The 21,181-nt window shown below is 38.9% G+C and overlaps 1 protein-coding gene and 1 long non-coding RNA gene across 2 annotated transcripts; one reads left to right on the top strand and one right to left on the bottom strand.

Annotated features, from left to right (window-relative positions):
• Window positions 1-2,869: 2,869 nt before the first annotated feature.
• Window positions 2,870-6,134, bottom strand: LOC105220062 (myosin-M heavy chain). Its single transcript, XM_011196459.3, has 5 exons — window positions 5,990-6,134; window positions 5,399-5,935; window positions 3,920-4,412; window positions 3,810-3,861; window positions 2,870-3,587 (listed from the first exon to the last, which is right to left on the bottom strand). The coding sequence occupies exons 1-5, from the start codon at window positions 6,132-6,134 to the stop codon at window positions 3,249-3,251; spliced, it is 1,566 nt and encodes a 521-aa protein (XP_011194761.2). The 3' UTR covers window positions 2,870-3,248.
• Window positions 5,089-6,561, top strand: LOC128921452 (uncharacterized). Its single transcript, XR_008470896.1, has 3 exons — window positions 5,089-5,239; window positions 5,426-5,834; window positions 5,932-6,561. It is a non-coding gene; the product is annotated as an uncharacterized LOC128921452 (long non-coding RNA).
• Window positions 6,562-21,181: the final 14,620 nt, after the last annotated feature.

Here is a 21,181-nt window from a genome sequence, read left to right as displayed (position 1 = left end):
AATATTTGAGATAAATTGTCAAAACTTCAAGTCGATAGGGGAACCTTCAAACATAGCACGAGATTACTTATTTTTCTTGTGTTTTATTTTTACCTCAAACAGCAACTTTCTACAGGTATGCCGAAAATCAAAAGGGTCAAATCGCTCCATCCTAATGTACATATCTCCCACTTACATGAATAGTGTCATATGAAAAAGGAATCCTGTTGTAAAAAACTACATAATTTGGGTTTTACGACACTGACTCGCTTTGAGTCTACCTAAAGACTGACTTTATTTTCATAATTTATATACTTATTCTAATTCTTAAAACTAAATATAACAAGTAAGGAACTTTATTTACATTATATAATACACAATTTCACCCACATATTCGTCATATGTATATTTTGTATAAAGTCCATTGAAAGTTGGAAACCCTAATATTAGGTTAGAAGTACCGAGGTCCTCATGTTCGATATATGGGGCCTTAACAATCTATGGTCCGATTTCGGTGATTTTTAGAATAGGGCTGCCACACTATAAACGTAGTATTTGTGCAAAGTTCTGCACCGATATCTTCACTAGTGCTTACTTTATCTATTGTAATGTAAACGATTCAGATCGTCTTCAAAGTTCTGGTATATAGGAAGTAGGCGTGGTTGTGAAGCGATTTGGCCTATTTTCACAACATATCATTGGGATGTAAGGAAACTATTACAAACCAAGTTTCATGGAAATCGGTCGAGTAGTTCCTGAGGTATGGTTTTTGACCCATAAGTGGGCGACGCCACGCCCATTTTCCATTTTGCAAAAAAAATTTGACTGCAGCTTTCATCTGCCATTTCTTATGTGAAATTTAGTATTTCTGACGTTTTTCGTTAGTGAGTTAACCCACTTTTAGTAATTTTCAACCTAACTTTTGTATGGAAGGTGGGCGTGGTTATAATCCGATTTCTTTCATTTTTGGACTGTATTAGGAAGTGGCTAAAAAAACGACTGCAGAAAGTTTGGTTTATATAGCTCTATTGGTTTACGAGATATGTACAAAAAACTTAGTAGGGGGCGGGGCCACGCCCACTTCCCCAAAAAAAATACATCCGAATATGCCCCTTCATAGTGCGATCGTTCATACCAAAATTCCAAAGCTTTATTTATGGCTTAGTTATGGCACTTTGTGTTTTCGGTTTTCGCCATTTTGTGGGCGTGGCAGTGGTCCAATTTCGATCATTTTCGAAAGCAACCTTCTTATGGTGCCAAGAAATAAGTATGCCAAGTTTCATCAAAATATCTTAATTTTTACTCAAGTTACAGCTTGCACAGACGGACGGACGGACGGACAGACAGACATTCGGATTTGAACTCCACTCTTCACCCTGATCACTTTGGTATATATAACCCTATATCTAACTCGTTTAGTTTTGGGTGTAACAAACAACCGTTATGTGAACAAAACTATAATACTCTCTTTAGCAGCATTTGTTGCGAGAGTATAAATATTCATCTTAACCCTAACTTGGGCACCAACTTTTTACTACGATTTCGGGCACTATTTACATTTGTAAATACGTACATTTTTATATGTTATTTTAGAGAGAAGTTGATATTCCGTAAAAATCTAATAATTAGAGAGAGAAAGAGAGTAACTTTTAAGAATAATATCCTTTCCTTTTAGAGGCCGAACCAAGTTTACGCAGTATATTCCATCCAAGCCAGCCAAATACGGCATAAAGCTATGGTGGGTATGTGATGCGAAATCATACTACCCTCTGACTGGTCAAATTTATACTGGTAAATCGGGCAGTGACAGAGAAAAAAAACCAAGGAGAAAGAGTGGTTAAAGATTTGGTTGGACAGTACAAAAATACTGGAAGAAATGTCACATGCGACAACTTCTTTACAAGTCTTCCACTTGCAGATGCACTTGCAAGCTGGAAATTGTCTTTGGTTGGAACCATGAAAAAAACAAAGCATGCTTGCCCTCGGAGTTCAAGCCCTCCCCGCAAAGGTTGGAACATTCGAGCATATTTGGATATGGAGAAAACAAGACAATTTGCTCCTATGTTCCCAAAAAGAACAAAGCCGTTGTTTTACTTTTAACAATGCCATGTGACGACACCATCTCGGGTATAAAGCAAAAACCCAATGTTATTTTATTTTACAACGAGACGAAAGGAGGTGTTGACGTAATGGATCATATGCTACGGCAGTATTCCACAAAACGCAAAACACATCGTTGGCCACTTGCTCTATTTTATAATATTCTGGACATTTGAGCACTTGCGACCTATATAATATATACAGAAAATTTTCCATCACAATTTGTATCCCGAAATGGTAATTATTTTTCATAACATTTGTAGTAAATAGGAACGTTTTATATTTGTACTATTCATCAAAACAGGTGGACGTCGTTTGTTTTTGCAGCAATTAGCAGAACAATTTTTTTGCCAACAATTTTGAAAAGATCCCAGATTCCTCGTGTCATTTCATATTTTCCAACATTGAGTGCAATTGAGTGCATTGTTGGTGTACCTATTCATGCATTGCATAGCGAAAGGAATTATGATTTTGTCCCAGACGAAGATGATCGTGGGCATTCGAAAATAAAAGGTGCTTGCTATATGTGCTATCAAGAAGAAGGCAAAAGGAAGCGTTCAACACGCAAAGTTTGTGGCCAGTGTAAAAAACCGGTTTGCATCGAACACAGCAAAGTGCAAACAAAATGCAATCTATGTATAAAAAACTAAATTTGCAATTTATGTATTTCTTATTTTTTCTTATTTATAAGCACATAATTTAATAAATAAATTGTATTGTTTTAAAAACGCAAAAACAAAAAATATTTACAAATGTAAATAGTGCCCGATTATGAAGAAAAAATGGAAAATTGAAAAAAGTTACGGTAAATTAACTTTATAATTTTTATTTTTTTCTATTCACAGGAAAAACATCAAAAAATAGTCACTGAGTCCGAATCGTAATTCTATAGGACCGAAAATGTGAAAATAATAGCTATTTTAAAAATCGAATATTTACATATGTAAATAGTGACCAAGTTAGGGTTAAAATCTAATATGTGTAACGTATGTCAACTTAGGGCGGACCATATGTGCTAAGTGCGAAGGTTCATCTTACAATTTAACATGTGTCCACTTAACGGACTCCATAAGTGACGATCGAATCTAATAGTCAATATGCCAATGACATGCATTTGAATATTAGTTCGAATAACAATATATTGTTGTTGGTATTAACTAGTACATATATTAAAAAATATTTGAAAAAAAATTATATATTTTATCAGTCAAAGACACTTCTGTATCCACATTTTTAGTTGCATTTTGCTCATTTGTGTAACTTGCGTTATTTTCCTTGAAATCAAATTTTACTCGTTTATGAGGTGATGGCTGTAAAATATAGTCTTGCTCTTGCTCTGTTGAAAGTTCTGTGGTAAAACTTCTGGTATCTGAAAGTGCCTTCACTGTCCTCTTGTGTTTAAGATCACTTTCTGTATTTATATTTGTTTGATAGCAATTTTTTTTAAACGGAAAGCAGCCAATCGCTTTATCACCAACATCCTGGCAACTTTTACGTTTATTGTGTTCCTAAAATATATTAATATTAATTAATAATACGAACATGCACCTTCAAATGGATAAATCGCAATTGCGCGTTCGAAATGATGCATGTATGAAATTACAATATCCAATTAAACCCCAATAAACATTATAAAATTATACGAAATTACAAAAATTATTGGCATCAAACCGAGATTTCTTACAATCATTTACGAAACCAAATTGCAATTTATCCATAACTCACCGTACCGGTAATTCTCTCTTCTGGCAATCGTTCTCAAAATATTTCATATTCTTCTTCCTAGAAATATATATGTATAATTCTTTCCAATTATTATATAAATAAAAAATATAGACACCTGGTTGGTTTGCGCTTACTAGATTCTTTGCGCAATGTCTTTCTACACTGGATATGTAAGTTTATAGTACCCCGAATACAATTTATCCAAGAACGTACAAGTTGTAAATCTGATGAACTAAATATGATCGCATCGCCTTGACAAGTAATTTTAAAACTGTCTGGGAACAGTTCGTAAATTTTACATTTCTTCAAGGGAAATATGCAACAGCATTCCAAAGCATTTTCTACGGCAGTATTTATTTCACGATCCTTCAATATTTTACAGTACATAAAAATGTCAGACATTAGAACACAAAACCGCTTAAGCTGAGATCCATTACGAGAAATTTTAAACAATCTTCCTTCTTTCACAATTTTCCTTGAAGGCTTTACAATATTAGGCGATCTATTCGACAATGAGTTTTGCAAATTAAGAAGCATTAAAGTTACTTCTTGTTCTTCCACACATGAATTTACGTGAGATACAATCGATGTGATTTGCGTTACAGAATCTAAAAAATTAACGTGTATATATGTATTTGAAAAGTTTATATGTAAATAATTTTCTTGCATTGTGATATTATGTAACAAAACAATCAAATAACTATATTCCTTTAACTTGTAAAACTTTAAAATAAACATAATATACATACATAGGTTTACCCGTTTACATATGCATTTTACACCCCAATTTTGTAAGTATTCTGAAATATAGTCGCCAGTATAATTACTCTTGCTATTGAAACAAGATTACATATTACTATTTAGTTAAATATCCTAGAATACCCAGATAACAACCATGAGTTTACATTTTTAGGAAGCACTGTTTGAAGAGTATGGAAGTATGTCTCAAATTTCAACATTAACTCAACATTAAATGAAATGTAAAATCGTAATTATTGGTAATTTTTTATTTGTACTTGATTTATTGGTACATTTGGCGTAAAATTCCACAAATTTCAAAAGATTACGATTTCTGCCAACTGAGTAGTCTGTTATATTCGTAGATAGACTCTGTAATGTATTTTTTGGTCTACGGTTGCCTGTCAGAGACTATATTCATAGCGTTTTCTATTTTCAAAAAATGTAACATTTATTCTGCCCTATTAGTGAGAATAATAGGAATTCATTTTTTTCTTCTTTTATCAAGTAAAAATTGAACACATTCAAAGAGGCAATGCAGTATGTGTATAATGTTGAAATATTAAGAGGCAGTTTTTTCATCGAGAAAAGAAAACGCAACGAAAAAAAATTATGTCAAGTCATCTAAAACTAAGCGTGATACTTAATACTGTAGAAACGAAGAGAACAGAACTCAACTAACTTATCGATTAAATATGTAAAAAATTAGTTTCACTAAATTGCACAAAGAACCATAACAACGAACTAAAAAATGATAAACTATTCGATAATAAAAATAATTATTTTAGCATATTAAATAATTTATCAAGAATTTACCTTAAATACTAACAATTCATAATATTTTAAACCTTCTTACCTTTTAACAATTTAAAATCAATTTCAGATGGACTGGTATACAATAGTACTTGTTCTAAAAGTAATTTATATCGAGGTAGACGTTGTATTGGAACTATCATTAAAGAATTCAGCGTAAGCTGTACTTCGGGGCGTGTTTCAGTCTGAACCATGAATTTACGAAATTCTGTATTTTTATTTTCAATTTCCTGAAGCATAAGCATTGCATTTCGGAAACCAAAAGCGTAAACAGAATAAACTTTTAAAAATGGAGCCATTTTAATAAAAGCTTGAGCAACATTATCCTTATTATCATCCAATTCCCGCAGCAGTTCGCCATTCAAATTATAAATCATTTCAATTTGGCCAAATAACAAAGAATGACTGTGAACATCAAGTATTTTTTTTAATTTTATGGGATTAACGAAGTAGTACATAAGTATTTCCAGCTGGCGAAGGTAACTTTTTTCAGATGCAATTATTTCATCTACAGCTTTTAACCTTAAAGTTCTTCTTTTTTCACGATCATCTTTGTTGGATAATCCACCGTCATAGAATCCTTTAAAATTATAATACTTGAGCTTAATACCACATCATTGAATTCCTTACTTACTTCTATTACACATGTCCATTCGATTGCGCTCTTGTAGAACTTGTTGGAGTTCTCTGTTTAAGTTCAACATGGTTTCTGTGTTTTGAAGTACCTCTTTTTTACTCTCAACAAAATCTTTTCTAATTTTTTTAGTACCCGAAATCATATTTATCAAGCGTTAATTCAAAACAAAATTATTAAACTGTCAGCGTAACGAATACTATATTTTTCCCTTTTCCACATCTTAGACTTATTTCCACAAACGGTATAGATGGCATAGTGTTACGCTTAATGTTATACTCTGTGCATAGTGCAACTACTAAGGATTTGGAAAATATATTTCATGACAAGTAACTTTCAAATCTGGTAGCTCAACGTTTCGAAACATTTCAAAAAACTAGCATAGGAGGGGTTGGAGTGCTGGTCGAGTAAGCAGTGGAGAACGCTTCTATTTTCCAGAGGTAAAACTTTTACCAGGAGAAAATGTGACAAAAATATAAAAACTCTTGAATACATGTGTAAATCAGGGATATTTTGCAACTTAATTAATTTTTAATTCTTGAAATAAAAATTTTATAACGATGAAATCCACATTCCTGAGTGTTTGGACTAATTAGAATTGGATTTTAACTATAATATACAGACATAAATGCATATATTATTTATTTTTTGTTTATTATAAATTCGATCCCTAATTTCATTAATTCGTTTTGATTTAAAATATTTTGGCGAAGAGTTAATCAATATTATATATGCTGTATACGATTCGTCACTTCTCTGCTCGCTATCTTTGGGCGTTGCTCGTTGGCAAAAATTTGTACATGTGGAAGCTATAACAAAGTTATTCAGTTGAATTTTTAAAAGACACCTCATTAAAAATTCAATCGACACTAGCTCTCACCAAGTTTTTCTGAAGCTATTCAGCTATGCGGTTGCAAACATCGTATAGCAAGACACACCTCGTAATCCAATGAGATGGGTATAACGACTGTTATTAAAGCATTTAGAAAACAAGTAAGGAAGGGCTAAGTTCGGTTGCGACTGAACATTTTATTCTCTCGCAATTTATTTATTTAATTTTATGGGGCCTTGAAAACCGATGGTCCGATCTCGGCGATTTTTAGAAAGGGCTGCCATACATTAAATGCAGTATTTATGCAAAGTTGTGTTCCGATATCTTCACTAGTGCTTACTTTACAGATTGTAAATTAAAATATTCAGATCGACTTCAAAGTTCTGGTATATAGGAAGCAGGTGTGGTTGTGCCTCTTTTCAAAACATATCATTGGGATGTAAGGAAAATATTACATACCAAGTTTCATTGATATTAGTCGAGTAGTTTCGGAGATATGGTTTTTGACATATAAGTGGGTGGAGCCACACCCCCTTATAATTTTGTATACCAATTTGTGTGGAACCCTTCTGTACCTTCTTAATAATGAAATTAAAGGTTTCTGGTGGTTTTCTTTACTGAATTAAAGCAGTTTTAGTAATTTTAATTTTTAATTTTATAATCCGATTTCCTCCATTTTTGAACTGTATAAGGTAGTATCTAAAAGAAACGATTCTATAAAGTTTGCTTGATATAGCTTAGGTAGTTTACGAGTCATGAATAAAAAACTTTGTAGAAGGCGAGCCCACGCCCACTTTTCCAAAAAAATTACAACCAAATAATACGCCCCTTCATAGTGCGATCCTTTGTACCAAATTTTATTTCCATCTTTATTTATGGCTTAGTAATGGCACTTCATGTGTTTTAGTTTTTCGCCATTTTGTGGGCGTGGCAGTCAATATATCTTAATTTTTACTCAAGTTACAGCTTGCTCAAACGGACTGATGGACGGACGGACAGACGGACATCCGGAATAAAACTCCCAATCCTACAACTGGCATATGTCTCGGAGAAATCGATGGGTTTTGCTATTTAGGCAGCATTATAACAATAAATGGGTGATCAGCAGCTGACAAAATCAGGAAATACATCGATTCAAGCGTAGAATCTGTTGTGATATATGCCTGCAAGGTGGAATATATAACAACGTATGTTTTGCAAACGCTATAATCTTTAAGATAATCGTTGTCTTCGAAAGGCTAACCATAACCAAAACGCGACCGATCTATATCGAAATTCGACTCCGCAAATAGAAGTGGAGAGGCCATACTTTGCGAAAACCTCACGACGACATTAATAGAACAGCGCTATATTGGAGTCCTCATGGTGTGGCCAACACCTGGAGACGGGAAGTCGAAGCAGAACCACAGAAAACAGATTATTCGTGAGAGTTATATTTGACACTCTTTATCTCTCTGCCAGCAACAGCCAAGAGCTACTAACTGTTAAGAAACACTCTTAACAATTAAAATATTTAAATATTGTTGATTGGGAATATTGATTGAGAATATCGCGTCCAATTGATTTCAAAACTTGAAATCGATAACCATATTTATCCAGACATCGAAAGTTCGAGTAGCGATATATTGCTAACAATCGACTATATAAAGGCTGCCGGACTGACACAGTTCTAATTAGAGAGTTGCCGAGTAATGTACAAAAAGTAAGAAGTTGTAAACTCGTTTAACGAGTAATAAAATGTTAAGTTCTTTGTTCCTTTTTCTCTCTTTGTTCCGATTTTAAATATCAAAATTTTCAAGTGATTGATTGTGATTGGGAATATCGCGTCCAAACAAAACTTGAAATCGATAACCAGATTTATCCAGACATCGAAAGTTCGAGTAGCGATATATTGCTAACAATCGACTATATAAAGGCTGCCGGACTGGCAGCTACGCACAGTTCTAATTAGAGAGTTGCCGAGTAAAGTACAAAAAGTAAGAAGTTGTAAACTCGTTTAACGAGTAATAAAATGTTAAGTTCTTTGAATAAGAAATAAAGATAAGTGTGTAGCCATTAAATAGTGACTTTTATTTGACAATTCAGTGATCGAACTCAAGGAAGAGTTTCAGCGTAAATGACAGATTTTGATATTTACATGTATAACACAACCATATGTGTGTGTGTAACATACATGAATTAGGCTAAGAATAAATTGTAACTCTACCTTCAACCTCGACGAATTTTTCTGTTGCTTGGAACCTTCTTAATGTAAAATTTACAAATAAGAGGTCACTAGCTAATAATTATTTTAGACAAATTTTAGATGCACCTGTAGTAACTGAGACTGCTTTTAGTGTACGAAAATTTCAAGAAAAAATTTCTGAAAGAAAACAAGCATTGGAAAGTCTCAGTTTGTCCTCAGAAAATTTGTTACAAGCTTTATTATGTTATACGCTGGTACAAAAATTGGACAACAATTTAAGATTGCGGTATGAAAATTCCCTTAAAAATCCTAAGGATATACCGACTCTAAACTCATTATAATCGTTTCTGAATCATGAACGGAATGCACTTGAAGCAGCAACAATTTCAAAAACATCACCAATATTTCAAAATTCAGTTTCTAAATGCATAATGGGATGTAATACATCATATATTGAGAAATGGGATATAGCAATGAAAAATAAATTATGCACCAAATGTCTTAAAATAGGGCATAATATAAAAGATGGCAAAAGCGAAAATTGCCTGACATGTCAAGGAAACCATCATCTATGGCTTCACAAGGTCAAAGATAAATTTTTTAAAGCAAAAAACGCAATTAATAAAAACAAGAAAAATTATAATTAAAAAAGTGAATCTGAATACGTCCTGCTGACAACAGCAATTGTTGGTATAAAAGGGCGTGATGATAGCGGGTCCCAAGTTCACCTCATTACCAAAGAACTAAAAAATTAAATTAAAACTCCCCTCCAGGAAAGAGTCTATGACTATTGAAGGAGTTGGACAAAACAGCACCAACACAAATGAAATAGTTAATCTTCAATTAAAATTGATTGTTCACCCATTTAAGATAAATTTAGATACCGTTGTTGTACAAAAGATTGTGTCACGTGATCCAACCGCTAGCTTGCCGACCATAGATGCATAGATAGATAGATAGATAGTGATATTGAGGAAAGCACCGCGACCAGTGGTCTATTGTGCCCTCTCCAAGTCTACAGCGACTCCATAAGACCCAGTACCCAGAAAAACTCCAGGATAGTACTAGGACCAAGAAAGACGATGCGCCCCTCTGTTGGGATGGTATAACCCAACTCTTTGCTCCTGCTTCTGTGAAGCGCTGCACATTTCAGCAGTAAGTGCAGGGGAGTTTCGTCCTCCATGTCACAGAAGCGACAGGTCCGCGACGAGACCAAGCCCAGATTGATAAGATGTGTGCTGAGCTTACAGTGGCCCGTGTATATACCCACCAATACCCTCAGTTTGCATCTTGGGAGGTTTATTAAGCATTTGAATTTTTTGGTATTGTAACCTCCCAATAGGCCTTTTGACTGACGCAATCCAGCTGAATGGCGCCAATGCTCCTCCCTAACCCTTTTTTCCTCTGCCCGGAACATATCCCTGTTAGTGTGGGGGCCCACTGCTAGAAAGGGTTCTGGCCCAGTAGGTATAGTTGCAGCAGCTGTACGAGCCAGCTCGTCTGCAATTTCGTTCCCTTCTATCGCCTTATGTCCCGGCACCCAGATCAGGTGAACTTTGTTACATGCTGATAGGTAATTTAGCCTATCCATGCACTCTCTGACCAGGCGGGACTTCGTTTCGTATGAGAAAAGCGCTTTTAGTGCCGCCTGGCTATCGCTCATGATGGCAATTCTCTCGTTATGATACCTGCGCTGAATGTTTATTTCAGAGTTTCCTAGAGTTTAGTGCGAGGGCCTGTTATTCCCGCACCTATGCCCTCAGATGTCTTGGAACCGTCAGTGTACCAGTGCAGCGAGTTGCTTTTCAATAAAGCTTCGAAGGCTGACTGTCCCAGTTGTCTCTTTTTCCTAGGGTGATCGTGAAACTCCTAGTAAAGTTGGTCTCTCGGATAGTATCATCTCTAGGAAGGAGTGCTAGAGGGATTCTCTCGCCAATCTCCATCATGTTCCTGGATGATATTGCTTTGCCTTTTCCGTACCCATCCGCTGTCATTTGCAGAATGGTCTGGTCGGCGCAGTGTTTGATCACAAAGTGCAGTGGGGTGAGGTTTAGAATAGTCTCCATCGCTGCTGTGGTACATATCCTCATCGCTCCGCATATGCACACGCAGGCTAGCCTTTGCAGTTTGGCCAGTTTTAGCTTCACTACAGAAAGGGAAGCCTTGTCTGCCCATGCCATAAGTGATAATTGGTCTAACTATCATGGTGTTCATCCATCTAATAATGTGTGGGCTGCAGCCCCAGGTCCTGCCAGCCAGACGTTTACACACCATGAGTGCCTTGGTTGCCTTGGTAACCATATTATCCACTTGAGTATTCCAGCGAAGAAAAGCGTCCAAGGTAATTCCTGGGTATTTCACTACGCTGGAGACAGAACCCCCCTTGAGGGCAGCCCCTAGTGGTGCCGATCTGAATTGTGCTTTCCCCTGAGATGGTCTCAGCGATTCTCGAGCTAAGCAGCGCTTCCGTCCATCTGCAGATTGGATCGGCAATTTGCCTCTTTTTCATGGCATTGATAATGCTAGTGTGTGAGGCATTATCGAATGCTCCCTCGATGTCTAGGAAAGCACATAGAGCTACTTCTCCGTCCTCTAGAGATTTCCGGATATCAATTGTTAGCTGATACAGGGCAGTGTTGGTAGACCTACCAGCTCTGTACGCATGCTGATTTCCGTGCAAAGGTTGCACCTTAAGTGCCTTTGCTCTAATCTCATTATCGACTATCTTCTCCATGCTTTTCAGCATGAAGGATGTTAGAATGATTGGCCTGAAAGATTTGGCCAAGGAGTAATCCTTCCTACCTATTTTGGGTATGAAGATGACCCTAGCTATCCTCCAGGAGAGCGGAATGTATGCTAATGCAAGGCTCGCTCTCATCAACCCCACCAGGTGAGTTATTAAGGATTCTCCTCCATGCTGTAGAAGGTCCAGGAAGATCCCGTCCGCTCCTGGCGCCTTGAATTTCTTGAAAGATCCTGAAGACCATTTCACTGAGTCCTGGAAGCCTGCGCGGCGGGAACCAAGGGGGCGTATTTGACATTTGTCCCCGCTCCATCTTGCACTTTGGCGCTTTCCTTTACCGTTGCTTCTTCCACGGACTTTGGCCGCCAAGGGCGCATGTGGACGGCGCTAAACCTGAAGTTTAAGCGGAAGCCCGACATCCGGAGTATTTTGTAAGATGCGTCGTGTATCCCAATGTTTAGTCTTACTCCGGAGTCTTCTTTCTCGCTGTCTATAATTCGCCAAGCTGAGGTGTTAATGCCCTCATTTTGTGCTGTTATCAGCTCCATGACGAATTCAAGCGGCTCATCAGCGCTTCTAGGAAGGAATACCGTCATACTATGTATAGGCGGTATTTCTTCACCTCGTTTGGCGCGGAGGACTGGACCGTCCCACCCCTCAAGCTTGGGAGCAGTCTCCGTAAGCCAGGTTGCGGTCTCTTCGTCCCTACAGTCAACCAGTAGCATGCCTGATCGGAAGTAGACGCCATTAGAGCGTGTCTCCATCCTTTAGCTACCCGTTTCATGATGTGGTTCTTGAGGACGGTGAGTTGAGCCGGGACCAGAGCGATCTCAGGGTAGTTGAGCGGCAGTACTGCAATGCGTACGCTCCTGAGAGTGTCCGCATACCTGCGCTGGCTATCTACCACCCTGGACGCTTCTTCGGACCTAGCTTGCCCGCTCGACTCCGGAACCGTGGCTGGTCTGCGCCGCTTAGAACTTGGGAGTTCTTGTGGCGTTACCTGACTTCTGTCACGTTTGCCAGCTCTTTCACCTCTGACTTGCCGCCTGGTGTCAGAGTTTTCCTCTTTATTGTTTCCTCCGTCGCCGCGTATTCTGCCAAGGGCAAGGAAACGTAACCAAGGAAACTTCAGGCGATTTACCCTCGTCCAGGTGCCGAAGGTACCACTTTACAGTGGCTCCACTCATTCCTTTCCTGCGGGGATCGTCTGGACCACCTGGGCAGCCTGCCTCAGGTAGCGGAGGGTATTTGCCCCTCCTGTGCCTCCGTCTCCTGTTGGGCTCATTCAGTTTTTCGGGCCGTTTCTTCGCCGGCTCCTTGCCTTTATCCTTTGCGATAGAGGGTACATTACTGGGGTTCGTACTCGCTCGAACCTCCTTTGGGTGTTTTCCCGTCTGGGATGCCAGGAGTAGTGGCTTGCCTACTCTGCCGCTGCTCGTTGAGGGTACGTCGTCGTCTCTCGCGTACTCCTCGAACAGCGAACGCTCCTCTGCTGTTAAAGCATCAAGGAAGCGTGGTCTTCTCGCTGAGCTGGGAGTACCCTTATCGCTGTTTGTTTGTTTTTGTTTGTTGTTGTTGTGTTTGTTTTTGTTTGTTTTTGCCATTCTGTTTCTTACGACCATTTGGCTAACATAGAGTTAGCCTCCTGGTCTACGTTTTCAGTGGGGAAGGGGTAGGTCCGCCACGCCAGAGCCCCATGACGTGGTAAGGCCACAGTTACTTCCCAATGCGGCCTGGTGTTGGGAAGGCTCCGTTAGAATACAGCCGGATGTTCCTCCTAGCTGCAAACCATCCAATGGGCACGGGAGTCGCATAACACCCTGGATTAGGAGGTGGCAGATCTTGGTCATCGCAGCTCCCACGGCTACCATCTGACTAGACAAAAAGACCCCGTTGGAATTTTCATGGCAGTCAGATGGCGGCCGGCTGAGCAGCGATTAAGCCCCTGCACCGCGACAAGGTGCCTGCCATTAGGCCGACCCCTCATTTGGTGTGCCTCAGAGAACTGCAACGAGTAATAAATGTTTGTGTATACTTAAGTACTGATACGTTACTCTGTCTGATTCTGTCACTTCGGTTCATGTACACAAAGCGTACCATTTGTCTTCAAATCAGCTATAGAGAACAAATTTAAATCACTAGCGATCAGCTTATGCCTGATTTGTTTATGAATGTTCGCATCAGCAGTAAATACCCGAAGTGATACAAACTAATGCTTCAATGATTGAAATGATCGCCAGCGTTCGGTTTGTATATCATCCCCTAAACACTGATTTACTCAAGCACTACTATTTACAACTTCTTTGTGTTCTGATGGCAAGTGAAGCGCGAATGTGTATGTATGTATGTACGTATGTATGTACGCACTCGATGGAATTTCCATTGTTTACGCAGCAGAAAATTGTTGTTGTTTGCTGTACTTATACATTTACCCATAGATTTTCTTATAGTTTACCCAAAGTTTTACTTCAATTCAAACAATCGTCGCAACGCTATGAACTGACATGATACGATTGTAACCGAGGCCAGCCATACCGTTTACACGATTGTGATTGCCGAAGAACAGATTGCTTGTGTTGCATCAGATCAGTTGACGCTGGCGGCTACTCGATTTGATTAACAATGTTGTCTATGCTGAACTGAATTGATTTGATTGTGTTTTTTGCACGGCTGTTTGTTCTGATTTTATCATACTCGTTGCAGCACTCTGGTGTGCCTGTGTTTGGATGGCTGATATACGGATCAACTAATATTAGCCCACAGACAAGAATAATTTATTAAATTCAATAATACATTCTGGACTCAAATTGCAAAAAGATTTATTTAACATTTTACTGGGGTTTAGAAAACATAGGTGTGTATTCACAGCAGACATCGAAAAAATATTTAGACAAATATGTATGTATGTATGTACGTAATTGGCGTTGAACCGTTTAGCCGGTTATAGCCGAATCGATAAGAGCGCGCCACTCTCTCTTTCCTTCGCTTTTCGGCGCCAGTCGGAGATTCCAAGTATAACCAGGTCGCTCTCCACCTGGTCCCTCCAACGGAGTGGAGGCCTTCCCCTTCCTCGGCTTCCTCCGGCGGGTACTGCATCGAACACTTTCAGAGGTGGAGTGTTCTCGTCCATTCGGCCAACATGACCTAGCCAGCGTAGCCGCTGTCTTTTTATTCGCTGAACTATGTCAATATCGTCGTATAACTCGTACAGCTCATCGTTCTATCATCTGCGGTATTCGCCGTTGCCAAGGTTCTGAGGACCAAAAATCTTGCGCAAAATTTTACTCTCGAAAACTCCTAGTGTCGTATAATATTTTCCAGCATCAAGTTAAAGAAGTCACACGATAGTGAGTCACCTTGTCTGAAACCTCGTTTGGTATCGAACGGCTCGGAGAGGTTCATCCCGATCCTGACGGAGCTTTTGGTGTTGCTCAACGTCAACTTACACAGACGTATTAGTTTTGCGGGGATACCAAATTCAGACATCGCGGCTCTTTTTCGTGCAGTCGAAAGCAGCTTTAAAATCGATAAAAAGGTGGTGTGTGTCGATCCTCTTTTCACGGGTCTTCAAGGATTTGGAGCATGGTGAATATCTGGTCAGTTGTTGATTTTCCAGGTCTAAAGCCAGGATGGAATCATGTGTAGAAATTCACGTAAGGGAGGAAAGTTTTTGATTGTCATTCACTTGGGAGTGGCCAGAAACGATTCTTCTCCACATGATTCCACATGAGCGCCTAGAACGCACCTACGAGCGCTGCCCCGCCACGATGTCAAAATCGTGTTTGGCGATTTCAACGCTAGGGTGGGTAAAGAAGGTGTCTTTGGCACAACAGTCAGAAAATTCAGCCTCCATGACGAAACATCTCCAAACGGCCTGAGGCTGATCGACTTCGCTGGGGCCCGAAATTTGGTCGTCTGTAGTACGAGATTTTAACATAACAAAATACATCAAGCTACTTGGCTGTCTCCTAATCGAAACACGCGTAACCAAATCGATCACGTTGTGATAGACGGAAGACATGTCTCCTGTGTTTTAGACGTGCGTACGCTCCGAGGACCAAATATAGACTCGGACTATTATCTAGTAGCAGCAAAGATACGCACTCGCCTCTGTGCAGCAAAATGCGCTGGTCAACAAACACAAGGAAGGTTCGCCGTCGAAAAGCTGCAATCGCAACAGACAGCCACGAAATACTCCTACTCTTTGAGAGCACTCATCAGCATCTCGGTATAAGGGAACTGTGGAACGGCATCTCAAACTCACTGCGTACAGCTGCACCCGAAACAATTGGATTTCGGCAACGACGAAAAACAAGCTGGTACGATGAGGATTGTCGTCTCGCAATGGAGAGAAAACAGACTGCCAACCTCGCAACGTTGAAAACGACCACAACACGTGCGGGATGGGATAGATAACGAGACCTGAAGAGGGAAGCGAGACGCATCTACAGACAAAAAAAGAAAAAGGCCGAAATGCGTGAGTACAAAGAGCTTGAAAAGCTGGCAGACAGAGGTAATGCTCGAAAATTTTATGAAAAAATGAAGCGACTTAACGAAGGTTTCAAGACCGGAGCATCCTCATGTAGAGACCAAGGTGGTAATCTGGTAACCGATGTTCAGGGCATACTGGGATTATGGAGGGAACACTTCTCTGAACTGCTGAATGGCAGTAAAAGTATAACACCAGGAGATGGCGAACCCGATTCCCCAATCGATGACGATGGTACAGATGTTCCATTACCCGACCATGAAGAAATTCGAATAGCAATCTCCCGGCTGAAGAACAACAAAGCGGCGGGGGCCGATAGATTGCCGGCCGAGCTATTCAAATACGGCGGTGAAGAACTGACAATCCATAAAAAGGGAGATCCCACAATCAGTGCCAATTACCGTGGGATAAGCCTCCTAAATATCGCCTATAAGGTTCTATCGAGCGAACAGTGTGAAAGACTAAAGCCCACCGTCAAAAAACTGATTGGACCTTATCAGTGTCGCTTTAGACCTGGAAAATCCACAATGGCCAGATATTCACCATGCTCCAAATCTTGGAGAAGGCCCGTGAAGAGAGGATTGACACACACCACCTTTTTGTCGATTTTAAAGCTGCTTTCGACAGCACAAAAGGAGCTGCCTTTACGCCACAATGTGATTTTGATATCCCCATGATTGGGAACGACCTCTCCGAGCCGTTCGATACCAAACGCGGTTTCAGACAAGGTGACTCACAATCGTGTGACTTCTTTAACTTGATGCTGCAAAAAATTATACGAGCTGCAGAGCTAAATAGAGAACGTACAATCTTGTATAAGAGTGTATAGCTACTGGCGTACGCCGATGATATTGATATCATCGGAAGCAACAACCGCGCCGTTTGTTCTAGTTTTTCCCGCATGGATAAGGTGGCGAAGCGAATGGGTCTGGAGGTGAATGAGGACAAGACGAAATATCTCCTGTCATCAAGCAAACAGTCGGCGCACTCGCCAGTTTTGGCTCCCACGTCACAGTTGACAGTTATAACTTCGAAGTTGTAGATAATTCCGTATACCTGGGAACCAGTATCAACAACACCAACAATGTCAGTCTTGAAATAGAGCGCAGAATCACTATTGCCAACAGGTGCTACTTTGGACTGGGTAGGCAATTGAAAAGTAAAGTCCTCTCTCGGCGAACCAAAATCAAACTCTATAAGTCGCTTATCATTCCCGTCCTGCTTTATGGTGCAGAAGCTTGGACGATGTCAACATCAGATGACACGACCCTAGGAGTTTTCGAGAGGAAAATTTTGCGCAGGATTTATGGTCCTCAGACGATGGAACGATGAGCTGTATGACTTATACGACGACATTGACATAGTTCAGCGGTCATATTCCCAGTATGCCTTGGACTGAACTGAAAGCCAGCCAGTGAAAGCCCCTCCCATCCACATCTAAACTTACATTTGCGCAAATGGCTAAACAAGGTCAGACAAATACAGTTCAAACAAGTAATCCGTTATCCCAAATACTGGATAAACGCAAACTTCGACGAAGATGGCAGCAAACTAGGTCGGTTGCTCTCAAAACTGAGGTTAATAGACGTACAGCGGAAATAAGAATAAAAATTAGACAGTTTAAAAACTATTCCTTCAAAACGTATTTGTCCAAACTCACTGTTGATAAATCTACCGATTATTCGCTCTGGAAAGTTGCAAGGAATATTAATAAACAAATAAAACATGTCGCACCAATAAAATTAAACGAAACTGAATGGGCCAAAACGAATGCACAAAAAGCTGCAGTATTTGCAAATCATTTGAGAAACACATTTACACCTAACGATGGACATAAGCTATACTGTGAAAATAGTTGGTGGGATCCTCTCGTCATTTCTCCAGTTACTAGTAAAGAAATTAAAAGTCTTATCAGAAACGCAAAGCTCAAAAAAGTTCATGGGTTTGATTTAATAACCGGAGAGATATTACGCAATCTACCAAAAAATTGTATAAAAAAATTGTAAACATTTTAAACAGCGCTCCACCGCTTTGGAAAGTATCTGAAGTTATTATGATACCTAAGCCGGGTAAACCACTACATGATGTCACATCTTACCGGTCAATATCGCTGCTGCCATCTCAATAGAAACTCTTCGAGAATGTTCTCATAAAGAGGCTCAAATCAATAATAGATCGAAAACACCTTATACCAGTACATCAGTTCGGCTTTCGTGATCATCATTCAACAATTGGCAGGTACACCAAATCGTTAATTTCATTGAAAAAGTGGTATACAATACCCATATAGCCTAGTTCTTGATGGCTTATCGGTCTGCTGTACAAGAAACAACGGGCCAGACTCCAGCAAAGGTAATCTTCGGTAATCATCTTCGATAACCGATTGATTTAAAGTTTGAAATAAACGAAAATGGAGGAAAGAATGTTAAGGAAGCCAACAGTGTACTAGAAGACGAGGTGAGAGAAATACATGATATGGTGAGACAGCGCACACAAATCATGAGTGATAAAATGAGGCAAAATATGACGAGGCTATGAACTCTGAAGTATTTGTGAAAGGAGATTGGAAGTTGTTATATAACCCACAATCCTAATTTTCAATGTAGTTGGGAAGGACCTATCAGGTTTTTGAATGGATCAAAGATGTGGTGTATCGCATAAAAACAATTGGAAGACCCAGAAATATAATGAAGGTTATTCATCCACAACGTCGCCGATTTCAACAGCGAATGTTTAAAAAATGTTCTCTAAAATTAATTGAAATAAAACTAAAATTCTTAATAAAATAGACACCAAAAATTTGGAATTAAAATAATATTAATATTTGAATAAATATTATACATATAATTTTATATTCATATTTAGTGGTCTCAAGCTATGATATTCAATAATTTTATAGCGTTTTTTTTAGCTGGATAACATATTTTATTTATTGTTTATATTGTAACCGATTTCCAAAATCTGTCTGAAACTCTACCCTGAGTTCGATCACTGGATTGTCAAATAAAGGTCACACTTTATTTCTAAATCCTTATAACTTAACACTTTATTACACAATACTCTAGTTTACAACTCTAACTTATAACTTGTTTACACTTTACTCGACAACTCTCTCTCTATTAGAATTGTGTCTTGCTACCAGTCCGGCAGCTCTCGACTAAATACGTTTGTTGGCAATACATCGCCACTCGAACATTCTGGTAACTACGGATATCAATGTCTGGATAAATCTAGCGAGTTATCGATTTCGATTGTCGCTCTGGTATCATTTTTGTTACACTGCCCTCCACTTAAGTCTGATCGTCCCGATTAGACACACTACCAGAACCAAACGCTTAGCATTTCTTCCCCTAATCTGAAGACTGTTGTCATCCTTAGCAATCCTTTCTCCATTAGCATTAATCCTAACTTTAAATCAATCAGCAACCAAAGATTATCCTCGCAGTAGACTACATCGTTGATTCCTGGACAACACGTCGATATGCCAGAAATAAGGATATATCTGTACCTGTCCACCAGCTTCCTTAAATGCTCTTCCAAATTTCGGATGAATCGTTCCTCCATGATATCCGATTGTGAATGTGATGTAACTTCAAATGTTTTCCGGACACATAGGGTTAGTTCGTAAACGCAGTAATTTTGTGCAACCCTGCTGCATTCTTTCCGGCTGTGGTTGCTACTGCACAATCAGCTGATTCTACTGCCTTGCCATTGCGATTGTGCTGCGAAGAATTTTTTCGCATTTACGAACGCCAGAGAAATGGAATTTTTAATTAACGTAATTATTGATAACCAGGAAACTCAGAGTGAGAATATTTTATTGAATTACAATAAAAAAAGGATTAAACAAGTGAAGAGAAGAAATCTTTTACTAAAAAGTTATTTAAAAAAGAAAAGGCGGTCCGTACCAAAAGTGAGCAATTACCTGAATATAATAAAAAACTATCCAGAGGATGTATTTCAATCGCATTTTCGGATGGCGCGATCAACTTTTATGGTAAGCTTAACTTTTAGTTGTTGAATTGGATATGTATGTAATGTGCTATTTTGTGTTTTACATATTGCGAAACTCTATCCAACCTAATTGGACCAGACCGGTTGGGGCATTCCCTTGAAATGTGCCTTTATGTAACGCTGTGGAAATTGGGTAACAGCAACGTCACGTTTCGCGAGCTTAGTGACCGGTTTGGTGTTGCGAAGGGAACCATGCATAAAATATTTTTTAATGTTATTTAAATGATTTCTTCATTAAAAAATGAAATAATATGGCCTTCTGCTGTTAAACAAAGGCAAGTAATGGAACATTTCGAAAGGAGCCGATGCAATCCTTTTCCATATGTTGTGGGATGTGTAGATGGGACGCATTTCAACATTTCGTCATAAAACCGAAAAGGAAATCATACAATTATTTTGCATGTTTGTGTATTTAAGCTTCAGTTTTATCAACACAAAATTTCTGCTAACTCTTATGTTTAGGCCATATGTGACAGTAAATTTCGCTTTCTGGATGTATTTATTGGATGTCCAGGCAGTTGCCATGATGCTCATGTATGGAAAACTAGCCCTATTTATAAAGGAATTATTTCCGGTGAAGTGGAACTTGCTGAAAATGCAGTCATTTTAGGAGATTCTGCCTATCCTTTATCAAAATTCCTGCTCACACCTTACAGAGATAATGGGCATTTAAGATCGGAAGCAAGAAACTTTAATTACTGCTTAAGCTCAACTCGTGTTTTTATCGAGCAGTCGTATGGGATTTTGAAACAAAAGTTTAAAATACTGAATTATATAAACTTGAGGTCAGTCAAAAAAGCATCAATGGTAATATTTGTCTGTACAATATTGCACAACTATATTATAAATAGAGGAAACCCTTCGGAATATCTTGTTGGATTACCAGAAAATAATAACGTCATAAATGAAGAAAATCACCTTAGTACTTC

Source organism: Zeugodacus cucurbitae, chromosome 4, assembly GCF_028554725.1.
Source record: "Zeugodacus cucurbitae isolate PBARC_wt_2022May chromosome 4, idZeuCucr1.2, whole genome shotgun sequence".
Lineage (NCBI taxonomy): Eukaryota > Metazoa > Arthropoda > Insecta > Diptera > Tephritidae > Zeugodacus > Zeugodacus cucurbitae.
The sequence above is the reverse complement of the archived record's forward strand: the minus strand, read 5'-3'. Positions and strand labels throughout refer to the sequence as shown.

Coding starts and splice junctions, on each gene's coding strand:
- LOC105220062 (XM_011196459.3), bottom strand. CDS start 6,134: ATGATTTCGGGTACTAAAAAAATTAGAAAAGATTTTGTTGAGAGTAAA. Junction 5,936..5,989: donor AATGGACATGTGTAATAGAA/GTAAGTAAGGAA, acceptor ATAATTTTAAAG/GATTCTATGACGGTGGATTA. Junction 3,862..3,919: donor AGTAAGCGCAAACCAACCAG/GTGTCTATATTT, acceptor ATATATTTCTAG/GAAGAAGAATATGAAATATT.